General features: G+C 47.9%; 7 protein-coding genes across 7 annotated transcripts; 3 read left to right on the top strand and 4 right to left on the bottom strand.

Moving 5' to 3' along the window:
* Positions 1 to 140: 140 nt before the first annotated feature.
* On the bottom strand, positions 141 to 1460 carry FSST1_007478 (uncharacterized protein; the record flags this gene model as incomplete). Its single annotated transcript, XM_083224266.1, has 4 exons — positions 141 to 729; positions 782 to 847; positions 908 to 1197; positions 1260 to 1460. The coding sequence occupies 4 exons, from the start codon at positions 1458 to 1460 to the stop codon at positions 141 to 143; spliced, it is 1146 nt and encodes a 381-aa protein (XP_083083439.1).
* A 3090-nt stretch (positions 1461 to 4550) lies between these two features.
* FSST1_007479 (glutathione S-transferase) lies at positions 4551 to 5391 on the top strand (the record flags this gene model as incomplete). Its single annotated transcript, XM_083224267.1, has 2 exons — positions 4551 to 5141; positions 5197 to 5391. 2 exons carry the CDS (start codon positions 4551 to 4553, stop codon positions 5389 to 5391), a joined length of 786 nt encoding a protein of 261 aa, XP_083083440.1.
* Positions 5392 to 5746: 355 nt separating this feature from the next.
* Positions 5747 to 8771, bottom strand: FSST1_007480 (uncharacterized protein; the record flags this gene model as incomplete). The annotated part of the gene is made up of 2 exons (XM_083224268.1): positions 5747 to 6357; positions 6407 to 8771. 2 exons carry the CDS (start codon positions 8769 to 8771, stop codon positions 5747 to 5749), a joined length of 2976 nt encoding a protein of 991 aa, XP_083083441.1.
* A 1196-nt stretch (positions 8772 to 9967) lies between these two features.
* On the bottom strand, positions 9968 to 11407 carry FSST1_007481 (CrcB-like protein-domain-containing protein; the record flags this gene model as incomplete). Its single annotated transcript, XM_083224269.1, has 1 exon — positions 9968 to 11407. The coding sequence occupies one exon, from the start codon at positions 11405 to 11407 to the stop codon at positions 9968 to 9970; it is 1440 nt and encodes a 479-aa protein (XP_083083442.1).
* Positions 11408 to 12367: 960 nt separating this feature from the next.
* Positions 12368 to 13141, top strand: FSST1_007482 (uracil phosphoribosyltransferase; the record flags this gene model as incomplete). Its single annotated transcript, XM_083224270.1, has 3 exons — positions 12368 to 12547; positions 12599 to 12698; positions 12747 to 13141. The coding sequence occupies 3 exons, from the start codon at positions 12368 to 12370 to the stop codon at positions 13139 to 13141; spliced, it is 675 nt and encodes a 224-aa protein (XP_083083443.1).
* A 90-nt stretch (positions 13142 to 13231) lies between these two features.
* On the bottom strand, positions 13232 to 16235 carry FSST1_007483 (uncharacterized protein; the record flags this gene model as incomplete). Its single annotated transcript, XM_083224272.1, has 2 exons — positions 13232 to 16103; positions 16153 to 16235. The coding sequence occupies 2 exons, from the start codon at positions 16233 to 16235 to the stop codon at positions 13232 to 13234; spliced, it is 2955 nt and encodes a 984-aa protein (XP_083083444.1).
* A 1346-nt stretch (positions 16236 to 17581) lies between these two features.
* FSST1_007484 (uncharacterized protein) lies at positions 17582 to 19457 on the top strand (the record flags this gene model as incomplete). The annotated part of the gene is made up of 2 exons (XM_083224273.1): positions 17582 to 19233; positions 19298 to 19457. The coding sequence occupies 2 exons, from the start codon at positions 17582 to 17584 to the stop codon at positions 19455 to 19457; spliced, it is 1812 nt and encodes a 603-aa protein (XP_083083445.1).
* Between the last annotated feature and the right edge of the window lie 86 nt (positions 19458 to 19543).

Consider the following 19543-nt stretch of genomic DNA (forward strand, 5'->3'; position numbering starts at 1 on the left):
TCATGCTAATAAAGCATTATTCTATGCAAATATCTTCTCTTTTTGTAGAGACCGTAACTCGTAATATTCTTTTTTGAAATCGTGATAAACTCTCGCCCGAGTACCATTAACGCCAATCCATGCCAAAATTCATTGCCTCGTCAGTTTAAAGGCCAGGACTTGGGCTGTGGTCTTTGAGGCCATGTGTCCATCTCGAGGGACGACAGTCCGCTATCCGTGCTCTTCTGTCGTGGCGCATTGTTATAGCCTCCCTCAACATCAATGTCATCATCTTCCAATCTCACTCCTTTCGATCCTCTTTGCAGACTGTTGCTCCAATTTCGAGAATTTTTCTTAGGGCTGGTGATAACGGTGACAACTCCAGGGGCGGTGCCAGGGGGATAAACGTTCGACTGGGTGTTATTGTAGTAACTGCTGGACTTTGATCGAAACATGTTTCTGAACAAGGGTCGGAGGGCCGGAACGCTTCCACAGATAACTCCCAGATTCGCTTCGACAGCGGTCCAGATCCAAAGGTGAAACCCCTCCCAAGTAACATCGTACGTTTCGTCGGTGACCCAATGAGTGTAATATGCGCGCATGGAGGCCGCAAAGACAACAACCAAACCTAGTGAGAAGACGACGATGAGGGCGATGCGTTGTGACAGAGGGAGTTTGAGTTGAAATAGGGTCTGTAAGGGCAGAGCGCAGACGAGAAGATCGGTGAGAACTGTTGTGATTGCTTGACTCCTATACATGAATTCATTAGTCAAGTCCGAAAAAATAATGCTGGTATACTTACAGTACACCAGGGCCTTCTGGATGGCAGCTGTCACCTCCTGTCAAAGCCCAGTAGGCAGAGGTAGGTCTATATCAGATTAATACAAGAGTCTCGAGGCTGTACGAATGTGCATATGTATGAACTTACGTGCATTGCGTCCATAGTACGATCAGAAAGGCAAAGATGAGTGTGGTGACAATAACAATTGAGACATAGGTCAAACGTCGAAGCCATGAGTGAGCAGGGGCAATACGCAGATACGAAACAAGAATCGAGTTCTTTGCCAATCCTGACGAAAACAGGAATAGTGTCTGGGCAGCAAGCGAGACCTTTCGGCCTGTTTCGGCCTGCTCCTTTGTGAGATCCCAAACGTGGATGTTCCAGCCGTACAGCTGGGCTGCGAGAATCACGCAGATAGTGACTCCAATGCCGAAAATCTAGAATCCGTCAGCATTGTGATCGACATTGACACATGAAGCCGAGGTAGGAGACGCCTTACCATGGCGGCCAGCATAAGCCAGTCGTCGAGGCCATGTTTATTGACTTTGAATATTCGGACGTAGAGACGGGCCATAAGGGTGAGGATGGCGACGGACATGATGCTGATCTCGACTATGAGCAGTGCAGGCCCGCGATGCTCTGGGTCGACATGGTTTGGCTTTGGCCATGTAGCCATTACCTCTGGAGGTGGATTGCGCATGATGTCGTTTATTCAGCAGGTAGTGACGTTTACTTACTACTACTGCTGTTGTATATGGCTGAGGTAACTCAACTGTCAAAGATCAAGAAACAGAGAGAGAGACCCGCAAGCAGAGGTGGATGAGACACAGGAGGATCATCATTATAAGTATGTATGTATCTCTTGTCTGCATTGCATGAAAAGAGTGGTTCTCTCTTGGTCTCCCCGTGGTTGGCTTCAAGCCTTGACCCGCCTCCACGCAAATGAAGCCGTAAGAGGCAAGTTGAAGATTGAAAAGAACTTAGCCGTAACAGAACCCTGCTTCTTAGTCTAAGTTGCATTATTACCACATCGCGTGACGGCGGGTTCCTGGGTGATGGCTTACACGGGGATGTGGAAGCGCTGAAAGGTTGAGGAAGGCCGCCCATGGTATGTGGTACAAGGGTACCCCCTAGTCTAGAACGAAAGGGATTTTCTTCTAGCAGTTGCAGGCGAGGATTGATTGGGGGCCCGGGAGTACGGGAGAGTGCCTTGTCGGGGGGGCAAGCCCACCGATTTCTGACATGGACAAGGACTTGATGACTCTACCGGACGTACTTTACTGACGAGGTCTAGCTTCCGGGCGGAGCTTTAACGATATGCTAGAGGCCAAGTTAACCTGCTGGGCCCCGCAGAGGAGCCGAGGTTGCAGCCCTAGGGTACTTCGATTATCATTGATCGATCAAAGGCGGATGCTCATGGCGCAGAGCCGGGGCCTGTAACCAACAAGAGACCAGAAACGACTGTCATCTCACAAAAGCTGTTTAGTAAAAACGGACCGACAGAAATAGTCAAGAGACATTATTGGATGTCGGCTTGACAGCTGTCACATCTTAACAGAGCTATTAATTAACATGGGAAAAATTCTTGTCTTTTCTTGGATGGTTTTTTGATGATCTTAACTGTTGATCAGTACCCCTCTTTCTATCTCTGTTCCCCAATCCTTTTCTTTATTCATTTCATCTCGTCTTCACATGTTCACCTGAAAACTATTCAACGCCATGGATTCACTCTTACAGTATAAATATACACAATAGGCAGGTGGGCACATGAAAGAGGGAGGTTCAAGGGTGAGGTTGACGCCACTGCATGACATTTCAGTACGTACAGTACCCAACTTACAGCACTTTGCCCGCCGTCAAGGGTGCAGCTGTCAGGGGTAAGAGAAAAAAACGTGATGGAGAGACATTAGCGACAGCCTAATAATTCGCTCGGACCCAAACCGTTACAAGGCCCATGGTCAGCCAATAACCAGTTGACCTCGACCACCTTCATCGATCGGATATACAGTCTGAAATGGAAGTTCCCTGCATTTCGTATATACACAGATTTCGTAAAAATCATTACATTCCATCGATAGTTTCAGGTGACAACCTGACTGTGTGTCTGCTAATAAACAAAATATCAAACATGGCCAAGCTCATGTTTGTAAATTTGTAATTAACTTTTCTGGATGACATCGTTTCGTAATTCATCTCAAACAATTACGGCTCTAACTTAATGTAGAAGCTGGTTCCGAAAATGCATTAAATCTCGAGATAGAGTTTCAATAAAAACGTCTACACCTGACCTAAAACAACCGACTAACCCTACCGTATGAAAGTGACATTCTGGTCATTTGCCCACAACCCGAATATTGAAGATCCAAATACAGACATGTAAGTCAATGCCTCAGTACGTACTAGAAAAGATCTTCTGGTCCAACACATTGCGGCTGATCTCAATATAAAACATATAAACCTAAAGCGGATAGACCGGCACTGCTTCGAAGCACTGATGCTAACTATCAGCTCAGCTCCTAATTCATTGTACATAGTACAAGTTTCCGTCATAGCGCACAGCTAGATGTTTGATTAGATATGTACTATCGTCGCCAAATACCGGGGCTACTCCAACTGGAAGAGTGCCGGCGAAGAGAGTGGTGATTCGCTTCCCAGATCCTCATCAAACTCGGCACGAATGAACCGTACCTAGGCGATCCACAAAGCACGCACCGTTGACCCAGCACCTGTGGATTTTCCAAGGCAGAATAGACCCTTGAACCCCGAAAGAATTCCCCGACTGTTTCGAGTTGCAAGTTTTCGAGTATAGAATATATTGTCTCTTGCTCAAGAAAAAGAAATAAGATGCAACACTGTCACCGTTTCTGTCTGACTGCGAGATCTTGTCACTAGGAAGAAAACCCGAGTACACCGCCGAGAAGGAGTGAGTCCTAAGCAAAGGACTATGCAGCTTTGTCCTAAAGAGGTTTACTATCTGCTTTCACGCGAAGGAACTTGCGATATCTGTGATGTTGGCTTCCCGATTACCATGTCTGGGGAGATGCGGCCCAATCAGATAACATGGTTAAGATCTCCAACGTGACCAGCAAAGAGTTCAGCTCTATGATCCTGTATCTCTCTACCAGCCTCATAGATAGGGTGTATCCATAATATGATGATGTTCCCTGCAGTGATGAACTAATCTGGAAACGTTGACCTCCGGGCTTCAAGATATGAGAAACAATAGTTCAAAAACTCATCCAAAATACGATGGACTGACTTAAGGATTTCGTCTCTTGTGATGTCAGCAGCCAGTCTCACAGCAATCCACGATACATATATCTAAAGCCTTTTGTTATCTGTATATATGTGGTACCTCAACTATTAAACGTGATTCTCAAAATGTGTGCCCATGTACCCTTCCGGCATGTCTCCACCCCGTCCCGTGCCGTCCGGTTCCAAATTCCGAGAGGCAGTCTACTACCTAAGTTAGTAGACAACCAACAGCAGTTAACAGCATGTTTTCACTGAAAACGGAAAGGAGGGGTTTGGGGGTTTCGAAATGCGGAATAAACCGCAATCATCAACACACTCGACCAAAAGGCAATTAAAGAGACCAATATCTTAGACCATCGTCATGAACAATGTTGAGAGGTAAGAGGCGGGCTTGGGGAGGAAGGATCGACCCCACTCCTCCGCATCAGAATGATGTGTGGTGAAGTGACTTTATATCACATCGATTAAGAAGCCCCTCAATGAACCATCACTTTTCATTACTCCTCAATCTTAAACAATTTCAATAGCACCCGCAATGTCTCAACCTGATCCGAAGCGCGTCAAGACCGACGACGAAGCTCCCTACGAGCTCATCTACTGGCCCGGCATCCCCGGTCGCGGCGAATTCATCCGTCTCGTCTTCGAAGAAGCCGGTGTTCCGTACTCAGACGTTGCACAAGACAAAGAAAAGGGCTTTGATGCTATCAAGAATCTCACTGCCACCGACAACATCGGCGATGATCATAACCCGCCTGCTCTAGCCCCACCAGCACTCAGACACGGCGATCTACTCATCTCTCAAACCACCAACATTCTTCTCTACGTTGCACCCAGGCTTGGTTTGGCGCCCAAGGAGGGCAATGGGTTGTACCACCTCAACCAGATTGCTTTGACTATCATGGATGGTCTTGTAAATGAACTCCACGATACTCACCATCCTATCGCCATTGGCCAGTACTATGACGAACAAAAGGAGGAAGCCAAGAAAAGATCTAGCTACTTTACCAAGGAGCGTCTTCCCAAATACTTCAAGTACATGCAGCGACTGCTTGACGCCAAGACCAGTGGAGAAGGACCATGGTTGTACGGCGATAGTCTTACTTACGCCGACCTCGTATTGTTCCAGGTGAGTATTTCGACGCAGGGGACTCCATACTGAAAGTTTACTAATATCGTTACAGGCTGTCGATGGTACCAGGTTTTCTTTCCCCACATCTGTCGAGAAGTTGGAAAAGTCTGGCGAATACGATGGTGTTTTCAAAGTATACGAGGCCGTCAAGGAGAGACCCAACATCAGCAAATATCTTGAAAGCAATAGGCATTATGCCTACTCGGAAGGCATCTACCGATACTACCCCGAGTTGCAAGAAGAGTAAAGATGATGTCAGCTTTATGCTATTGAGACCAGGCTTCTTAGGTTGATTACTCTTGTACCCTAAGACCTAGGAGGTCAACTTTTTTGCTTTCCGTAGGCTCACTTGTGCCGATGTCTCAAGGCACAGATTGAGGTTGCCCGACCTATAGATGACCAACAGCCCAAAAGCAGGTCAAACATAGCTTAGAATAACGAAAACATCTCATTTATTCATTAAACAAGCAGAATCAAGATTGTAAAAACAAGGATTGCCTAAACCAGCTCCAATGTCCCATTGTCATGCAAATTGTCGTAACATTTTCCTATCCGCAGAGCCAGGTATTCCATTTCTCCCAAATTCATAACGCCTTCATAAATCATAGTTGATGTCCGTAGTACCCTGTATCAATATTCTCATGCCTCACATGGACATTGTCCTTCCTCTGCTGCTGCACCACAGGAACAACGCTTAGTGTGTGATCATCCCACTCCACAGCAGGTCTCCTCTCGCCTGATCTCGTCGTCAACTCCCCATACACATATGTCCCACCCAACTCTTTGATACGCTGCTTTCGCTCATCGCCATCCATTGCTGCCATGCCACTGAAATGGTCCACCATGTTGCTCTCACTGACGTAGTACATCGCCCCGGCAATAGAGCGTGGATCGACCGGCATGTCGGGCCAGCGGATGAGGAAGCTGATGATGATTGTGAGAGCCATCAAAGCCAAGATTCCAACCGATATACGTGCGCAGATGTCATGGGAAATTCGGACCTGCGACAGCGAATAGGGTATGTTGGCCAGGAGAATAGGCATGAATTCCGAAAAGATTGCCATGACTGCTACAAGTCCTGGGAAGATTTGGCGGTGCTTGACAGCAGACCAAAAACCTGAAAAGGGGTTTGTTGGGCGGGTGAGTAGCACTGAGTTTGAAGCGGACTGAGGCCCATACGACATGACTTGGTATGGAACTACCATGGTGATGGCTAGGTGACGTTAGCGATGGTTCAACATGACAGGGCTGACGGGACTCACTGATAAAGAAAGCTGTCCAACTGAATGATATGGCGACACCAAAAGTAGCAAACAAGAATCGAACACCAAAAGTCTGACTATTCATGAAATTCTTGAACGATGACGATTTGTCGAGCGTAAGATGGTAGTAGAGCAAAAACACCATCAGACCAAGAAGAAACAACAGAAACGCCAGTCGCCAGGCAAGACCAAGAAGAGCAAACGGATTCCTCCGACCGGTGCTCACAACCTCTGTGTCAACAGAACCAGGCTCCAACGACAGCGGCTCATGTTGGAGGTTCTCTCCAGCATCGTCGTAGAGTACAACACCATACTCAGTTTTGCCGGCGTGGTTCTCAAAGAAACCAAAACCGTATCGTTTCTCTGCCATCTCCTTTTCGATCTTGCGCTCAGAATCCTGTCGGGGTCTGATGTCTCTGTTGGCAGCCAGAGATACAATGCCCGCGACACTCCATGGGTTTGAGTAAAGACCAGTGTGAAAGTCTCGCAGGGAAAACAACAGTGCGCAGAGCAGCAAGATGATTAGTCCTAGAAGGGCCAGAAGGATGCGTGAAGATAAAGGGGAGACACCGAGTGCCGGAGCACAGCCTTCAAAGGCGTTGATCTTGCATTGGCCATGCATCTTGAAACCGATAGCTTCGACGGCGATTGGTGCCAGTAGTGCAGAAAACCAGGCAATGAGCATCGTGATGAAGGGCACTGGGTGGCCCTCAAGCAGGACATTGAAAGGCTCTACAATACTGCCCAAGCCACCAAAATGGAGGTTCATCGACTCCGGTCCTCTGGCGCCATAATCTTGGTTCATAGCATAGAACGGCTGAAACAGCTGTGCGTTGTAATCGATGACTCGGGCGGGGATTGATAACATGACGGCCAGCATAGGAGGCAGGAATTTGCCAAGGAAGTACTTTGCAGCATCAAGTTCGAACACTGTGATAACTGTCTTGACTACCCCGCCAGTCTCTTCCGATTCAGATGCGTCGTCGGTGGCAGTGGGAGCGATCGTCGTGGTTTTCTCGTATGTCCTTGTAGCGCCCTTGACAGTCGAGACCCAAGTCGAGGAGTCTGTGCGGTCCGAGGTTATGGTCTTGAGCTTCTCGGTAGACTTTGTCGATACAACAGTGATAGGGGCGGCAGGCCTGGTGATTGTTGCCGAGGAAGCAGCCTTTGTAGATACGACTTTATGAGTTGTAAGTAGGCCGTCTGCACCAGTTTCAACAACATCGACTGTAGTTTCGACAGCTTCGAACTCGCTCACGAATGTCTCGACCCCATCGGAAATAACCACATTAACTGTTTCGACTTCCTCGACCTTGGTCACGTAAGTTGTAGGATCCAGCTTTTCAACCTGCTTAATAGTGCGATCAGGGTCGACAGTAATAATATCGATAACGGTAGGCTTAGCCTTCTCTGTGGGCTTTGGTCTCGGCATGGGCTTTTGATTCGTGTCGGTATAAACAGACGTGATTGTTATTCGACCATATGAGACATAAGTGCTTGCTGATGCAGTCGTTTCTCCCACACTCTCGTATACAGTAGGCGCCTCCTCGGTGACGATGTGTGATATGGTTTTTGTTTCTCCGTCTTCGACAATTGTGGTCCAAATCGTTTCTGTTCTGTCTGCTTCCAAGGTTGACGTGTATGTGGTTACCGCTCCAGGCAATGAATACGCCTGAGTAATGGTGATTTCTTCTGAATATGTCAAAGTGTCAGGGGCTGTAGCGTCAGATTCCGAGGGGTATATGGTAGAGTAGCCAACGCTAGTGCTTGTAATAACCGACTTTGTTATTTCTGCTGGTGCGGTGGTGACGACTTCTGTAATGACCTTTGTTGGTATGACAGTTAGATCCGCACTGGTAAACGTTGACCCATCTTTGACAGTCGTTGTATAGCCCCAGCGTGTGGTGTACTCTGTTGTTGTGATCATTTCGGTATATTTGCCAGTGGTGCCAGGCACTGTGACTACAGTAGAGATGTCGCTCACGATGACTGTAGTCGCTAGTCGTGTTCCTTTGATTATTGGAGTCATAGGCGAGTCGTTCGAGGCGTCACCTCTTGGGAAGTTGGGATTGTAGTTGGGATTGTAGTTGGGATTGTAGTTGGGATTGTCGTTGGGATACCGCTTGTGGATAATCTTTGCAGTCCCGTCAGAGTTTGGCATTTCTATCAACGCCCAGATAACAAGGCCCATGACACCCAGAAGGAACACGATTTGTCCGACTATAAAGTACCATCTCAAAGCAGTTGGTCGATAAAATGTCTTCTTTCGGTTGGTGGGGAGTTTCTCCGAATTGGTCTCCCACAAGGCATCGTCTGTCGCTTGAGGCTCATAGCGAGCGTCCACGCCAGCCTGATTTGAATACATTGTAGCGACAGTGATCTTGTAACACTTCCCCTACAAGAAGAAGAGGATCCTTGTTCAAGGCATGAAAGGGAAAAAACATGAAAGTAAAGAAATTCACCGCTCAGAAAGAGGGGAAGAAGCAGTCAGAGGCAGCCATGTCAATATCAAGGATGGCCCAGCCTCAGGATTCCTAGCTGCCAGCCATGCCTACCTACTAACGTAGGACATAAACATAGCATAGCCGCAAACATGCATTGAGTATGGGCGGGTTTGGCCGTGCTTTGCTGACAGTCCTTAGTCCTAGGCAGTCTAACTCAGATCTCTGGGCAACAATTGGTTGTTGGTGCCGTAGTCAAACGAGTGGCGCTGGGCTGAGTTGCAGCTGCGTTAGACCAAATAGGGCTGAATCTTCTTAGCAAGGGTTTAAGCTGTTCTCGTTGGTTAGCCCTGAGACAAAGCCGCAAAGTAAAGGATCGAAGACAAGGATGCGGCTGAGGTGAGCAAACTAAGAATATCCATCGAGTACCGTTCAAAGGTGTTGGCTCTTGGCGTACGGGTAAACGTTGCTGCGTTATGGTTCCGAAACTGTGAGCCTCTCTATGTCTTCGCAGACACAAATACTCTGGGTGTCTACGTCGCCTTGGCGTGTAATTAAAGGAGTTTTGAGTACATCCCAGTCTGTGACCCAGTCCAGTGTGCTTGGTGCAGTAACAACTACATGTGCGGTAAGGTCAACATCATCACGCCTACCGTTAGTTGTCCTAGAAGAGGCATGGTGACGACTACGCAGTCTGCTCCGCAACTTACGCCTCTCCTTTCTGTTGGGTTTGACTTCCTGGGCGCTGGCTTCGTTTATATGAGGATTGGGGTTTTTATCGTCTAGGTTGTCTTCCGTAGCTATCCTTTCGTCTGCAGCAGATGCGTTGGTATTCGGTTTTAGTAAACCCATCTTCGATATTCTCAACGTTGCACTGGGTGCTTGTTTCGGTGGGTGTGATTTCGTAGCTCGGTGTTTTTCTGTTGAGTGGCCTTGATCTGTTGACACAGTAAAGGATAGGATTGATGGTGTTCAATGCAATCGTGGAGTGTTTGGTAGCCTATGTTTACGAAATGGGGAAAGAAAAGAGCTTCTGTTAATTGCAGCAGGAAGACATATTACAGAGTTTGACAAGAGAGTTCACAAAAAAGGCAGTCGCCTCGAACAATATACTCCTGACTCAGTTTTTGCAGGAGAGTTTGCTGTACCCATCACTCCATCGCAGTCCTCCCATGATGGCAATCATCATCACCAGAGAGACAACGACACTTGTCATCCCGTAAATCCACGAACTTCGCCTTCTTAGACCAGCCAGTTCAGCCACCCAAGTAGAAATTGTGGTCAGACACCCGCAGAACCCATCCTCAATGCCCTGCAGCACCTGGCAACCGATAACTCCACCGAGCGGCACGTGTGCAAGATCCCACGCCATTCCCAGTAACACTGTTCCCAGCACATTAGCAGAGAAGGTTCCCACCGGGAATGTCGCCATCTTTCCGTTAAGGTGAAGGGATAGATAAAAGCGCAGGAGACAACCCAAGGGTGCGAATACTAGTGAGAAGACGGCTTGACCTCTCCAGGCTTCATGAGGTGGGAAGATGGCGAGCAGGACAGCGCCGAGCCAGCAGCCCCAACCAAGGAGTACACTGAGCGGATCAAACACGCGTCGACTCAGCGAGAATGGTATCGATGGCATTGCGCGCTCGAGACCGATGGCCAAGTGACCTCCCACAATTAATCCGGACAGCGATAACCCAACCGTTGTGATGATGACAGCCAGCATGGCCATGAAAGAATATCCCCCGTTGCGGCTTGTAGGTGAGTCTGGCCATCCAGGGGTCACCAATTCGTTGGACAGGGCCAAGAAAACATCCTTGATGAAACTCGAGAACGTCGTGAAGCTTCCACAAAAGCCCGTCGCAAGTCCGATATACAGCGGGATCGTCTTCTTGGTGGCCAAATGCGCCCGTTTCGCTACCTCCAGATCTACCTCGTTTCGCCGACTCGAACCAGAATCGCCCTCCCCTTCGCTGCGCTTCTCTGCGGCACGCTTGATGGCATCGTCATACTTTGAGATTCCCCACTCGTTGCGAAAAAGCTTTCGGTCCTCTGCAAGAAACCCCATGACCAGACTGCCAGTAAAGTTTGCCCATATTGTGTTGAAAATCACAGGAGTACCGCTGTAACGCGTCAACGCTGTCAAACCTAGGCGCGCCAATGTCCCGATAATTGCGAAAAGCACAAGATACGAGTGTGTGTATAGCCCGGTGAGAAGCTTCGATGTGTTCTTCTCTGTCCCTCGTGCTGGAGGCTCTGGTTCTTCATTTGTATTTTCATGGCGGGCTGCGCTGCTTCGCCTTGTTGACTGACCCTGCGTTGGTCTCGGTGACAGTGTATCAAGCGCTGGAACTGATGCAGTCTCGTTCAAGTCGCTATAGTCTTGGGGGACATCGTAGGCACCTGAGTCGCATCGTTTTGCCTGCGATGGCGATCGAGTCGAGTGATTCGCAACTATACCATTGAGGTGCGGCTCCGTCTTCTCGCCAATACTACCGTGCTCCTCTGGCCCATTGTAAACTCCGGCACTCGAAAGCCGTTGCTCAGAAAAGTTGCTTGTCATGTCGCGTTTGGATTCAGGTCAGCACTTCAAGCCAAGGATCTCTGCGTGCTATGATAGCATGGGTGGTGGTGGTCAAGAGTCATGGTGTTGAAGAGGAGGCTGAATGTTCGTTGATATTAACTATGGCTGGCTGTCAAAGTTATGGTTTGTGGCTAGATCTAGCGGATATGACGGCATATTATGAGGAAAGTAACGTCCCCAAGGGTCTGCCACTAGAGAGATGAACTGGCGTGTCTTTGTATTTAATCAAGTGGAGGCGTTTATGTCGAGGTTAATTGTGGAGGAGAAAGCAAGACCCGGTCTAGAAGGAGATAACAAGCCACAAGTGTTTGTCAAGTGATACGGATAGAGAGGACAAGATGACGGTTTCTGTTTGGTCCAATTGCATTCAATTGATGCCTAAACAAGGGTCATTATCAACTCGAGGCATTCCAAGAGGACTGGACCATATAATTATTTGTTGAGTCTCACCGCGTTTCGATAACAGCCCTGTAACGATACCTAACAAACAAAGGCAAACGAAACGGAGCTCACCGCTTATCTTATCGCACCCCGCCCTCCTCCGAGCATCCGCCCGCTGTCTCTCCTCTGTAGTGCCTACCAGCTAAGCTCTACCCCGCCGTCCTTGTGATCCCTCCCGCTTAGACCGTCGATTGGATCCATCACTTCAAGGTAAGCCCAGGTATTGTACTATAGTCCATGTACGGTAGTACAAGATATGCTGATAAAGAGGTATTGTATTGCACCGTGCTGTTTGCTTGACGTGTCTCTCTCTAAACCCAAGCGCTCTTCTCAGATACAAAACCCCCTCCTTTCTCCTTTCTCTTCTGTTGCACTCTGTCCTTCTTCTCCTTCTTCCTCTCCTTGGCTTCGTCCCAGCATCTATCTATCCAGGTGCTTAATCGTTTCCTCGTAGACTTCTTACACTTATCATTGTGAACAAATAAGTCAAGATACATAATGTCTTCTTTACCGTCCAACGTCCATGTCTCTCAGCACCCCTGTCTCAGAGCCAAGCTGAGCCAGCTTCGCTCAAAGTCCATCAGCTCTAGAGAAGTCAAGTCTTTGATTCATGAGGTTTCTCTGATTGTCTCTTGTGAAGCCTTCGCTTCATCTTTGCAAGCTACAGAAGGGTCTCAGGTATGAAATATGATGAGTCTATACACACCGAGCTCTGTTAACAGCTATAAGGATGAGACACCTTTGGGCTTTCAATTCAAGTCTACAACCGTTCAGCCAAGCACCATGTGCCTAGTGCCAATTCTACGTTCAGGTCTTGGCATGGTTGAGGGTATGTTCATTCCAGGGACCACCAGAGCTTCAAACTGACCCTTTTCAGCCGTGCAAACCATGCTCCCTGTAGCAGTCCCAGTTCACCACTTGGGCATGTATCGCGAGCCTTCAACTCTCGACCCAGTCGAGTACTACAACAACCTTCCCCAGCAGTCTTCCACCGAAAAAGCCAGCAGTCTTGCCATCTTGGTCGACCCTGTTATTGCAACTGGTGGAACCTGCGCTGCTGCCATCCAAACGCTCCGGGAATGGGGCGCAGAACGAATTATTGTTCTCTCTGTCATTGGAGCTAATGAGGGTGTTCAGCGAGTTGCTGCCGAGTGGCCGGAGGGATGTGAAGTCTGGATCGCGGCGGTGGACAACGAGCTGACCAGTGATGGTATGTTGAAGCCCGGCCTGGGAGATGTTGGTGACAGGCTATTCTTGACCATTGGTAAATAAGAAGCGTCAACGACTTCTATTTAGATGTTGATTCCCATTGCATAAACATAAAGGCTAGGTAGAATACATTTGTTATATACCCATTACTATTTACGGGATCACAAATTGCTCTTCATCAAGTAACGTGCTCTCTTTCCAGCACTCATCGATCCAAGCCCCTGTCACCACTCTTGGTTGCACACGCCTTGAGCTCAACTCCTTGCGTATCATATCGGCTGCCTCGCCCACTTGCATTGGGTCATCGCCTTGTATCACTACATGAGTCACGGATGAGTCGTTTGCGTCATCTGTGACACTTCCTCCACCAAACCTGACAAGATTCTTCAGTCTCGAGATCCTCTTATCGCCAGCTTCCACGGCGTGTAGTAGCACCACACAACGTTGAAAGGTAAAGCTTCTCAAGGACCCTAGATCTTTGCCATGTTCCTCAAGTTGTTGTAGGAATTCATTTTTGTCGAATGGTATGCCGTCTTCTATCTTTGGCATATCGTCCATGACTTGTTTAAGCTCTTCGATAGATAGATCGCGTGCGTAGCTGTCGCCGAATTGGTCTGTGTTTTGGCTCGCCGCACTTTTCAATGCATCGGTTGCGTGGAATAGATGCGAATCCTCAAATGGCAAAAGAAACGCGCCTAAGTCCTGCTCAAGGCAATCTCTAACCCATTTGGGACGGATGATGTCTACATCTCCTCCTTTAATGAGACTTGCCACCTTCACAACCTTTTTGTCCCCGATAAGAACCATATTCGTACCAGGTGCCGCTCGTTGAGAGATGACGCCGCCATTCTCCTTGATGATAGTCTCAAGCTGAGTTTTGGTCTTTTTGTAGGGTTTAAGTGCTTCAGAAAGTATACAAAATTCCAGACCTTCGAACAGTTTTGACGCCTCACCCATGAACTCGGGAACGGTGATATCCTCTCCAGCAATGGTGAGTTCTCTCTTGACTCGTTTGGGGTTGCGTCGCTTCCTATCCTCAACCGTCATCGCCTTCTCCTTTGATTCTTCGTCGACACGCTGTTTCAGCTCTTGGAATTCCTCAAGCGAGAGAGCAGTATTCCAGGTTCGGTCCAGTCGAAGACGCCTGAACCGGGGGAATCGTAGAGTGAACCCCTGAGCGAATTGTTCCGAAGGTCCAACACTGGCGGCTTTGACCGAGACCACAATGGAATCTTTAGGTCGAATCCAAACATCTGGACGCTCAAATTGCCTTGCCTCTCCTCCTCCCAGCTCGATATACTCTGACGGTGGGTTTCGTTGATCCCATTCGATCCATTTGCCTTCCGTTCGATGTCGGATCTCCGCATAGTCCTCTGCGCGAAAGCCGCCGCCGACTTTGAAGAAACTGAAGCACTTTTCAGGATTCGCACCAGCTTGTATATGGTTCTGCGTGACACGTAGTCCACACATGAAACTTGATAGAGCACCACCCCGTTTTCCTGTGCCGTAGTAGCCACCAATAATGACACAATCAAGAGACTCTCCAAACTCGGACATGTATTCCGGCTTCACTTTGAGCCAGTCATCGTTTCGACTATTGAGGCGGTACATGGACCGTGGGTTCTTCAAAACAAGACCCTCGGAAGCATTGGCAACAACTTCACGAAGAAGAGGTTCTATAGCATCGGCACTCGTTGCGCTGGTGTAGTTGTGGATTTCGAGTCGACGATGTACGGGTTTTATGGCCTTTTCCAGGGCTCTATGTCGGTCCCTTAGGGTGTACTGTGTTAGGGGCTTGTTGTTCAGGTAGAGTATGTCAAAGACTCGAAATAAAGGACGGTGACCGGCTGAGTCTGAATCCGACTTGTTTTGCTGCTCAGAAATTGCGGCTGTTTTTAGGGTGCCAAAGGGCACTATCTTGTCGACACCCATATCCCAAGTAATCATCTCGCCATCCAAGATCAGGTTTTTCACGCCTGGTGCAAATGCATTTTTGAGATGTCTAGTAAGACTTGAGGTTTCGTCTTGAAGGCCGTCACCGTAAAGATATGTGTAATCTTTGGCCTTTCGTGACCAGAAACAAAACCTCCTGCCACCTGGGTGGCTCTTATCCTGGATCATATGCACTTGCATGCGCTCACCGTCTAGTTTCTCTTCGATCCAGAACTCGGGGTCGTCTTCAGTCGGTCGAAGTAGTTCGATCATCTTTTGAAAAGAGGCAGGCATCTGAAATTGAGCCAGCTGAGGTTGGAAACATTGCATCAGAGCAACGCCTGTCTCATCCTGTTCAAGACGAATGTCTGGGTTCCAGAGTTCCCAACATACACGCTTCAAGCTCGACGATACGTTGAACAAAGCATCGCCATCAGGATGCCAAAGATCTAAGAAAGTCTTTTCCGTGGCGCCAACTTTCATTTGCTTGAGGACGATTCGAATGAGCCACATAAGCTCTTCGGCATTCATGCGATGATAGAAAGTCTCAAACACACGTAGATTTTCCATTTCTCCCGTGGAAGCAGCAAGCTTATCCAGCTGCTCGTTCACCTCGGCAATAGTCATGTTGCCGACCTGAGTTCGCATTGGTCGTTTCGAGATGACCTCGAAACAACGTCCAGCAAAATCGCCAGCCAGTCGAGATGCCATTGTCTGGCCAGGCAACTTCCAGTGCAAAAGGTTGTAACCATCTTCGGAGTTTTTATCAATCTTCATGAGCTTGACGAGTAGTTTTCCGATAGTGTTTTCTTTGAGGCCATAAACTCCACGGTCACGATCCTTATCTGGGAGGATTAAGCGCAAGGCAGGATAGAAATCAGGACCAACTTCTTTGCGCCATCGAGTAATGAAACGGTCAACGATGTGTCGACGCTGTTCGTGGGGAGAGAGCTTGTTCACACCACGAAATGCCTTTTTAGGACCTGAACCCGGGGCATTCTGCTTCTTGTTTTCATTGAGCGGGTTGAAGACTTCTCGAAAAAGCTCGGAGAATACAAGTGTCTTTGAGTGGTTCCTTGGCCGGTTTGGATACCTTGATGATATTAGTTTTGCATTTGGGGGACCGCTTGACGAATACAGACTTTTCCTCCAACTCTTCACGAGTTACTCTCATGGAGCCATATTGGATTTCATCTTCATGCTTTGCGTCGTCGGTTTGCGACATGGTGCTTTGTTTACTTTCTGTTGTAAAACAGAAAGCCAGCCAACTGCTTTGTAGCAGCAATGCGCCAAGGTCGAGATCGGTCTTGGCGAGTCTGTGATTTTAAGAAAGAAAAACAACAAGAGGTAGATGAATGAGAATGTATAAATACCACTCTCAAGTCGGGATATGCTTCATTTTAAGTTCAATCAAACCTTGGATGTGGTGAGATAAACGCCGTGAGCCCGCTCTGGGCAGGAGCTTCAAATGGGGGCAGTAGTGGTTGCTGCCTGTAGGCTACAGGGGCCCAAGCTTGTATTCCATCCAACGAGCCTTATGTAAGCACTCGGTTTTCTCCATAAAGCATCGCATGGCAGCCTTTCTCAATTGTATGTTTATAATAATAATATTTATGTCTTGAATATTTGGATGCGAGCAATGCTTACCATCTCATCAATGATAACAGCGTGGGTTGTTCTTCAAGTTGAGAGAGACTGCGCGCAGAACTGCAAATCAGTCTCATCCATGCTACCAATAGTCTCACTTTGGAATGTCGAAAGTAATTAACCTTTTGTCGAGAAGTAGGATCTCCTCAGGCATAATTCTTCACACTGATAACATGATCTTCTTTAAATAAGACATTTAGCTTGTTGTGCACTTGACCATTGCTATTCAGTAGATTACATACATAGTATTATATCTATAGAAATAACAGGCACTTAGACTCAGGGTAGCAGAAGAATTAGTGGGCTCTTTTCTGTACCTCTCTGCTCTGTGGTAGAGTGTTCAAATGCTGAGCGTGCCGAGGCGGGAATAAATGTGGATAACGAAGCTTAGTATGAAAGCTTAGCCAAAAAAAGATGAGACTACTCATCGACGATTGGCGTGGGGGGTTTTCGCGTGTCTTGTCCCGAGAACAATATCCGTATCACGAGAATGCATGGTCGAAAGCGGCTTTTACACACTAGGAACGGATAATCGGCTTCTTCATAATGGTCTCAGTCGCGATGTGCCAATGAAGCTTGATAGGTAACCTTTGTTGCCAGCGACAGTGACAGCGACAGAACAGCCCCTATTCCTACTACCTAATCCTAATCCTTCTCCATACCTTTCTTTCTAGGTCCCGAAACCACTTTCGGTGCTGGTGCTGACGGGCTTGCTTCCCCTGCATCGTGACAAGCTCCCTTGGATTTATTTTTGTTCCAAAGTACCATTTTCCACCTCAGCTGAAACTGATGGCTGAACTTTCATCTTCATCTTCAACCTTAGTATTCTTTTTTCTAAATCTAATCTTCCTCAGCTGAAGGATAGGGTTCTATTTCTTAACCACCTTCCCCCTCTCCATTTCCCATCCTGCGATCAATCTCTCAATGTCGATTTCACGAGACTTCGCTCTCCCAGCGGAGCAAGACCCTTCGATGCAGGACGACATACAGCCCAGTCGCCAAAGCCAATCCTCCAATACCATTTCCGAAGAAAAGGCCGAGCAACATGTCCGCTATAACCTCACTCTCAACACCCAGAACCTCTCTCCACCCCCGGCTGAGCCTGTGCGAGCAGTGCGATCCGATACCGAAGTCCATCGCGAGATGAATTTTTCTCCTTCGATATTGCGACGCCGACTGACTCGTGTTCCGACGTTCAAGACGGTTGAAGACTACGATGAGTTTGACACCACATTTGGCGATCGCCTAGGCTGGCAGCCCGGTTCCGAGCCTGGCTACGATCCTATGCTCCCTGATGGAGGGCACGCGTCCATGCCTGCGCTCCATGCCGCTTGCGAAATCTCCGTTATCGACTTTTCGCAAAACGATATGGTCAAGCGCCACTTCGATAATGCGAGTTTCATCGCATTTCTAGACCAACCCAAGGAGGAATGGGCGAGATGTCGATGGATCAACGTCAATGGGCTTAGTTGGGATGTCATTCAGGCCATTGGCAGCAAAAAGGGCTTGCATAAGCTGGCCCTGGAGGATTTAATGCAAATAAGGAATCGAACCAAGGCTGATTGGTATCCAAACCATGCATTTATCGTCATGACGTTACAAAAGCTGGTTCATCTGGTGGACGACGAAGACGACTCGACTGATACTAGCAGTACCTACTCGTCCAAGACTGCGGGTGCGCTGAGAGGATCATTTAGGCAGTTCTGGAAAAGTCGCAAGTCAGCAGACCCTGAAAAGAATTTCGAAAACAATCTACGGGCTCGGGAACCAGCATTGGATCTACAAGAAACGGGTATGATACGAACTCTACAACGATACCATGCTTCTGGAAATGAAGCGCGAACAGAATTTATGGAGAGCCACTCCTCCCTTGCACCTTACCAGATGGCTGTTTCAGCAGAGCAGGTCTCTATCTTTTTGACATCAGACAACACCGTTATTTCCTTCTTTGAGGCTTCGGCCGGCGACATCGAGCGGCCCATCGTGACTCGTCTCAGCACTCCGGGTACAATTCTCCGTGAGTCTAACGACGCATCTCTGTTGTGTCAAGGCATAATCGATGCTATCATCGATCTCGCTATTCCTTTGACAGCCATCTATACGGACATCATTGCCGACATCGAGTTGGACGTTCTTACCGCTCCGAGTATCAGCCAGAGCAAAAAGCTTTACATTTGTATCAGCGAGATCAACAAGATGCTCAGTTTCCTGAATCCAATCGACAACCTGGTTAATGTCCTTCGCGATCACAAAACTTCCATGACCCACGAGGGCGCCATGAAGGAACTTGAGAATCCTTCATCCGGTGTCATAGTGACTCCCATGACGCATACCTACCTTGGTGATGTTCTTGATCACTGTATCATGATCACCGAGGCTCTCCAGCAGCTCAAACAGTCATCTGATAACTTGATCAACCTCATTTTCAACACCATTTCAGCTCATCAAAACGAGTCGATGAAACAGCTCACCACGGTCACGATTATCTTCTTGCCCTTGACATTCATCACTGGTTTCTTTGGACAGAACTTTGCCGAGGAGGGATTTCCCGAGATCCACCACGGTATCTGGTATTTGTAAGTGTGCCCCCATCCTCTTAGTCTGTAACTGATTCAAAGGTCTAACTAATATTCTATCTAGCTGGGCTTGTGCCGTTCCAACTGTCGTTGCTACGATATTAATTCTCATGAGAGAAATGATCTACAACTGGCTCATTAGGCTCGTGCAGAGAAGGCATATTCTCACGCTGAGGAAAAAGAAGAAGAGGTCGAAGCAGCAAAAGTTTAAGCTCAAGGTGTGATTGACTATTCGTCGTCTAGTACATTTGGATGGTCAAAATATTTGGTTTTAATGATACCCAAGCATTGGAAGTGGTGGAGTAATATT

Source organism: Fusarium sambucinum, chromosome II (genome assembly GCF_050947815.1).
Source record: "Fusarium sambucinum isolate potato_lamoka chromosome II, whole genome shotgun sequence".
Lineage (NCBI taxonomy): Eukaryota > Fungi > Ascomycota > Sordariomycetes > Hypocreales > Nectriaceae > Fusarium > Fusarium sambucinum.